This window comes from Tympanuchus pallidicinctus, unplaced genomic scaffold, assembly GCF_026119805.1.
Source record: "Tympanuchus pallidicinctus isolate F22 unplaced genomic scaffold, pur_lepc_1.0 scaffold9, whole genome shotgun sequence".
Lineage (NCBI taxonomy): Eukaryota > Metazoa > Chordata > Aves > Galliformes > Phasianidae > Tympanuchus > Tympanuchus pallidicinctus.
Window position 1 is genome coordinate 15,130,472 of NW_026294813.1, and position 7,462 is coordinate 15,137,933.

The 7,462-nt window shown below is 44.3% G+C and overlaps 1 protein-coding gene across 4 annotated transcripts in view; it reads right to left on the reverse strand.

The window, feature by feature from the left end:
* UNC13B (unc-13 homolog B) overlaps positions 1 to 6,261 on the reverse strand; it is a 205,622-nt gene extending 199,361 nt beyond the window's left edge. For all 4 annotated transcript variants that reach the window (XM_052670167.1, XM_052670166.1, XM_052670169.1 and 1 more), the window contains exon 1: positions 6,148 to 6,261. In XM_052670167.1, coding sequence (XP_052526127.1) covers positions 6,148 to 6,169 — 22 coding nt within the window. In that variant the 5' untranslated portion in view covers positions 6,170 to 6,261. The remainder of the gene's footprint in view (positions 1 to 6,147) is intronic.
* Positions 6,262 to 7,462: the final 1,201 nt, after the last annotated feature.

Here is a 7,462-nt window from a genome sequence, read left to right on the forward strand (position 1 = left end):
TCTGCAAACAACAGGAGTGAGGAATATACACCCAGCAACATTTCAATTTAATTTTCCTTCAGAATAGAATTTCAGTAAGCTCAAGGTCTCCAACACAGTCTTGCATGTGAAACTCAAGCACCCAACTCCCTTCCAGTTCTTTCCAAATCTTTAACTCTCCTGACAAAAGGATGAGCTTATGAACATTCAAGACCAGCGTGCTACAGAGAACTAAAACCAAAGCACAACTTTCACCGTCAGCATTTCCTCTCATTTGAGATATCCTCACCAAGCTGACAGAGACAACACATACCTGCCATTACCACCCTCAAGTTCCTTGCCACCTCCTATAGCAGAAGGGAAAGAATTCACATCATAACATACTGCTTAAATAGTTCAACCAGCACCAGTCAAAACTGCCCCAAGCCTGGGGAAAGGGAGGCATCTGTGTGATCAGGTACTTTGCAGTCCATCTGCTAAGTGAACACAGCAATCAAAGAAAACAGTAAAAATCAGGAAGTTTAGATAGCTAGCGTCCAGACATCAGTGACATTTGCTTTAAAGACATTCAGAAAGATTAGAAAAAAGTTTCTAAGCAGATTGGAGTGCCACAGCCCACGTGAAGTTAGAGCACACCTATGAGAGGACAGGTGCCTACAGGTCACCGAGCACACCAGGACGTCTGTGAAAACAGCTAGCAATGTGTAAGGAGTTAAAGATCTGAAAAAAACGACAACTACCAACCAACACTGATTTGGAATTCACCTAAACTACACAGACACATCATGCACAGCTTACTGAGATGTACAGCTGAGTGGCGCAGGGCATTGTCACAGAATGCCCTTTGAATGCCATTGTCATAGCGTGGTTAGTCTCTTGAGGGGATGAGTCATTCTCAGTGGGGTTGCCCAAATACCCTCCTAATGCCAACACTTTTACTGCTAGATCGACCACTTGCCATTTACGAAAAAGGCACAGAAGTTGCTGAAGAGACAAACAACAAAAAAGCAATGAAAAGCAACACTGTGCATGCCAAGTGTAAAAGGTCCAAGACAAAAGAAAGCCCCTCCGATATCCTGCTAAATTTGAACACTCAGGCAACATCCATCTAACAGGAACCCGTATCGTGATGAGCATCTGCCAAGTGCTACATGTCACAGCAAACAAACAAAACTTCATTCCAGCAAAGTCCTTGGCAAAGGTGGCTAATGCGTATGGAGGTAAGCAAAAAGGAATGGAGCAGATTTTAGTTCTCCATTACAGGACAATGAGATCAACACACCAATATAAAATCAATTTTTCATTTCTATAGGAACTTTAGTAGCATGAATAAAGGCTGCAAAAACAAAAAAAATCAAATTCAAACTGCAGAAAAACACTCAGAATGTGTTCTGAAGTCTGCAGTTCATCTAACAAGAAACAAGAGAAGCAAAGTGCTTTCGCACACTTCCTCACAAAGAAAACACCAGGTATCAGCAGGCTTCAATCTACCAAAGTGAAAGCAAAGGAAGTTCCACACACCCTCACAGCAGTTCCCAGTCTGTTTGCAAGTCCATGCAATGAAATCTCTGTATGAAAAAAAAAAAAGTTATTATATATAATTCACTCTGAAGATCTTTTGGAAGAGCAATGAGAACAGCTTTCACTAAACAGAAAAAGTAGTTTCCAAATATTGAGAAAATTTGGTAACAAGGCATAGAATAAAAATGAAAGGGAGGAAAGTTCCAAAATAAAGTAATAAAAAGATCATTTGCCATCACTGCCATCAGACATATGTACTTCATGAGCCTCCAAGTCAAATATTTAAGGTAAGGTCCTGAGTTAAAACAGGAATTTGCTTGGATTTCACGTGATACGGTGTAAATTGCAATTAGCTCCTAGGCTACAGTTCATAATGAAGAACTTAGATCATTTCCTTATTAATAAATTCATTGTTTGTTATATAATAAAACAGAATGTTAAGAGAGACTTCAATAAGTTTGAACTGGCAGATCCCAAACTGAAAGAATCAACTGAGAGGACACCAAGTGAGCAAAATGAAAGATGCTAGTCAATTTCAGGAAGCACCTCTGTGTGCTTCTTTTATCCACTGAAAATCAGCGAGGGTTTTCAAGTATCTCTTTGTTAAAGCTGTGCAGTAACAGTACCCAGAACAGAAAAATGAACCACCGCCTTTCCATCGCAAACCAAACACAGCTTGTCAGTTTTAACTATGCTTAAGAACAGAAGACGCTGGAAAGCTTTACAATTATCTCTCTAATTAAGCTACCAATTGCACATGTCAGCTCTCCAAACCCCAAACTTATGACCCAATGTAATTAGGCTCCTTTAAGTGAAAAGATTCCTCAGCATTATCATCCAGATTTATAACACATTTCATTTTATTCCAACATACATACACTGGTAGCTTTCTGACTAATAACAGCTAAAGAAAACCAGTCTGTAATACTTATTCATCAAGCAATGTTCCATTAATACCTGCATTTCTGCTACTGCTTTCAGAACCCAAAATCCCACTCTCATATTTTCCATTTTTATCCACCCCAAAACAGGCAGGTTTTTGTTTTGTTTTGTTTTTTTTCCCCCAATTCTGCAGCCATTTCAGAATACGGTCACCATACAGTTGTAGAACTGCCCTCTGCTTAGAATACTAAGCTATTCTGACTAAGCAAAAGAAGTCACCGGACAAGCAAGTTTTGCAGCAATTCAGAACAGCAACAACAAAGTAGTTTGCAAAAAATAAACAAACAAAAATTAAAAAAAATAATTAAAAAGGTGCCTAGCTTCAAGAGAGCACCATTTCACGTAACAGTCAACAACTTGAAGCAGCAGAGAGCAGGACGAGAACAGATCCCCACACTGAAGCTCCTGCACGCCTCAGGTAGCTGCACCTCACAGAGATGCCGCAGATGGGGCCCCGAGACAACAAAAGCACTGCCCCCCCGTGGGGCTAAGCTACACAGTAGGTGTGGGGACAACAGAAGACCTCCACTGCCAATATCCTTGGAAAAGCTAAGAAGCAGAGCATTTCAGACAAACAACGAGCAAGACAGACGATGTATGACACAAATCAACACAAATTTTACTACAGTTACCAGATGGATAGCTAGCGAGACAAAGGGATTAAGGATACAGTGGGAGCTGTCACAAAGCAGAGGGGTGGAAAACTAGAAGAAAAACATCGCTGAGTGGTAAGAAGCCGTGCCACTGTCTCGAGACACCAAGAGCTGGGGGCAAGTGAAAGGCTGGGAAGGAGCTGATGACAGAGCACTCGTAACCACATGATCCGGCTTTGGCAGGGCCCTCGCTTGGAATGACCCTTATGAGTTGCGATGGCAGGTACCTCCATCTGTAATCTGGTAGATAGGAAAGATCAGAAGAAAAAATGAACGAAGTTAAGATCCAAGAAAAAAAAATAAATCAAGACTTCCAAAACAAGGCCAGGAGAGCTAACAATGCAAGACTGACATGAAAAAATTAAACTGCTTCACTGTGACTACTTTTATTTAATACCTGCTATTTTAACAAACACAATACTAAACACAAACTAGTAAAGAGAACTGTGCCAAGAGAAGATTATCAGACATAATCCAGGCACAGCTGCTCTGAACTGGAGTATATGCAATCTCTTCTGGGGTAGAATCAAAATATGAAGAAGTGTGCTGTAAATCAGTCACATACAATTCAGCTTTTTTTTTTTTTTTTTGCTTTTTTTTTTTTTTTTTTTTTTCCTTTTGCTCCTTGACTTTCACCCTCTGCATCTTTCAAGATTACTCCTCCAAGGTAGTCCCTTAGGTTACTCCTGGAACAGCCTGTGCCACTGGCTCACTTCACACACACTCTGCCTGCAGGTGAGCCCGGCTCAGAGTTCTGCTGCACTCAGACTTCCTGCCAAGTACCTCTGTGACAGACACAGTGCAAAGCTTCTGAGAAAACACCCGATTCAATCTCTGAGAAGAAGTAGTAAAAGAAATGTGCCACCTAAAATAAGATCAAGAAGCCATGAATGTCAGCTGCTCCTCCAGAAAGAAATACAGAACTCAAATCTATTTATGTGCACTGTCTTAGATTACCCATTCATTAAAATATAATTAATGCACATAATTCAAAGGGAAGGAGGGGGAAATAAGTGAATTACAACACGTTCGGGCTGCTAGGCTTCTTGTTACACTGGCACTTAAGGTTTTTTCCACATTTCTGTTATCTGTCAAAATGCAATTCAGATGCAATTAACAGTGTCCTAATCGCCTACATTTCCTTCACAGGTTTCTGGTTGTCTTTCTTTTTTAAACTCAGGCCTACAGCATCCAAATCCAAGTTACTATACAAACCTATGCATGTACCTTTCTTAATGGAAACAGAAGTGACTTTTTTTTTTTTTTTTCAATAGAGCTCTCTCCTGCTTGCTCCAAAAGTTGCTGTTTTATTTCATCTCCCGGTACCTAATTTGTTTTTTCAAGTGCTCCACAGCAGTATATCACCATTTTACATATCACGGTTCATAGATGCGAGATCTCATCAGCTCATTCTTTCAGCCACGACCACTAAAAATAAAAGTGTTCAGAAAATGGAATGTATCCTGCATCCTTCTGGTCAACCTGCCTAGCGCCATCTAAACTGCTGCCAGTATGATCTACCACCTTAGCACAGCAGGTGGATATGAAAGACAACTTTCACAGCTCCCTATCACATACAGTCACAGCTACCTCAGGTGTCTTTAGATCTTCACACCTGAGCAGAAATAAGACAATCACAGAAATCAGTTCCAGGCTGCTGAAACGCTTTTGTCCCAAAGGCTCTATGAACATACAAAGAACAGCCTGAGGAGGCAGAACTGCTTCAGTAAATGCAACATACAGTTGGTGTTGTTGTAGTGTATTATCCATTCATTACCGGTTACTGTTACAGTGACATTAGTAGATGAGTATAAATACACCTTTAACACAAGAGGCAGACTTTTTCAAAGGACAGCCCAAAAGCATTTTGGTGAAAAATCACCAAAAAGAATGAAAATAAAACAGCCTTGTAATATGTAAGCTCCACTGAGATAATAAGAATCAGCTTCAATTAGGGGATTTGGAGGAAGAGCTTGAAATGGGTAAGCCCACCAGAGATGCTCAGCATGTGCTTCAGAGATCTATGGAACGTTTTTAAGACAAGCTTCACACTTACACATATTTTCTAACTCCTCAAAAAGATATATATATATTTTTTTAAATATCAAGGCTGAAATGCAATTTGAAAACCCTCTCATAAAAGAATAGTGCTCTCCCCAGAATACTGCATGCTGATGATACTCTGGTGTTCAGCACCTGAATGGACTGCTGTCGTCAAATCGAGGGACATCAGCAAAAAGAAAGAAAAAGCTCGACTGAGAGCAGCTCACCAGCAAGCGTGTTGGGCTTTTTCTTTTATCATATCTGGCAAGGGAGCTGAGAACATTCAAACAATACTTGTAAGCCGCAGGGCACAGCACGGGGACGCCCTAAAGAACACTGACAGAAGCGTCTCCGAACCAGAAGTCCTGGCACATGGTTTCCTTCAGGGATTTTACATCTCTGGCTCCAGAGAGAAAGAAGTTGAAACTAAGATAAGGAGCATGCAACCAGCGCTACGATCCGTCCTGCACAAGTGAAGGAGGCCAGGCGGCAAGAGGGCGGTAACAACGATAGTCTGAAACAAAAACGCACGTCTGAAGCACGCACAGCGCTGTTAAAGCCCCGCAGCTCTCCGCTCAGCGGCCTCCAACGAAGCGTAGCATTCGGACGCCGCACGGCGCCCCGCACCACGCCTTCCCCGCCGCACAGCCCGCGCTCAGACACCTGCCCAGGCGCGGAGCCGCGGGCTTCAGCCCTGCCTTCGCGGCTTTCCGACACTTCTCCGCCCCGCGGAGCGGGGGAGCAGCCGACGGCTCGCTGGGACGGCGGGAAGGTGCGAATCGCTCGCTGAGAACCACAGAGGAGCCACGCGCAGAAATCAGAGCGCCACGCTCCCGCTCCCGAGCGGATCCTCAGAACGCAAACTAACTCGCGCGCAGGTGCTCCGCGGCACGCAGTCTCGGCCTCTCCCCACGGCCGGCCCGACACACCCCCGAGGGGCGAACGGGGCACCGCCACCTGTGCGAACGGCCCACGGTGCTCCGACGCCACCGCGCCGGCCCGCACTCACCTCGCACACACAGGAGCGACATGGTACCTCCCCGCCGCCGCGCCTCAGCCGCCCCCGGCTCCTCTCATGCCGCCCCGCGGCCGCAGGTCGAGCGGGAGGGCGTGGCGGCGGAGGCGGCAGCGCGGCGAGCGGAGGAGGAGCCGGACCGCAGCGCCGCGCCCCGCCGAGGGGAGGCACCGGGCGGGCGGCTCGCCCCGCCGCCATCTCCCGGCAGCCGATAGGGGGCGGCGCCGTCGCTGCCCCGTCATCGTGGCGAAGGCCCGGGCCCCGCGGCTTCTCCCTTCCTGGGAGCTTTGTCTCTTTTTCTTTCTCTCTTTCTTTCTTTCTTTCCTTCCTTCCTTCTCTTTTTCTTCTCACACCTCTGAGTGGTCTTTCAGTGCTGCTGCATCCCCAGCTATTAATGAGGCTCACGGTGCGGTGCACTTTTGTTTCCAAACAGAGGGCGCAAAGAGAAACAAAACATTTCTGGCAATGTAACTTAATGGTGTTGGAAATATCAAAAAAATTGAGCAGGACGGTATCTCCGATAAAGCAGATGTTATTCGCAATGGCAATGGCGGGCCTCCTGCAAGCAGGAGAGCACCCAGGAAACAGTGTTCCATCTTTTATTCCCCTATTGCCTGATGCTTACCTCCTTGTCCCCTGGCTCCTCATTGGCTGAGTACTGCAGGTTCACAATCTTCTCAACGCTTCACTAAATGTACAAACACTGGACAAACATAAATCTTCGCTGGCTAAGAGTAAATCTCTAATTAATTAATTAACTTCTGACTCTTACTCCACACTTGGTCATTGTTTCTGGATATCTGCTTGTTCTCCCATGCATAGAGATAAGCTCGGAAGGAGGACAGAGGGGAGTATCTTAATGCCTGCCTGTCACATCCCAACCTTCCCACAGAGCGAGACAGTCTGGCCTTGTGTAGAGGCCCCGGCTGCTTTGATGTTTGATAAATTTGTTTTTCTTTTGCTGGGAGTTTCTCTTCCTAACAGAACAACTCTACAATATATTTTCTAGTCTCTGACACTACACTCACACTGTTTGGGACATTTACCAACTATTACAGTTTTGCAAGAAATAATTAATCACATGACTCAGCAATTCTGTTTCTAAAACACGCTGCTAACATATACAGTATTCCTACTTTTTACATCAATTATTACAGAATACAAACACATTATGTTCTACTTCTTCAAAACAATTGCCCTTTTTAATATCTAATGCAGAAACAACATTTCATTCCCACAATGGCAAAGCATAATATAACATTAGTTCTGTGCCTTTGACATTTAGAACAACCCGCAAGCCTATACTGAG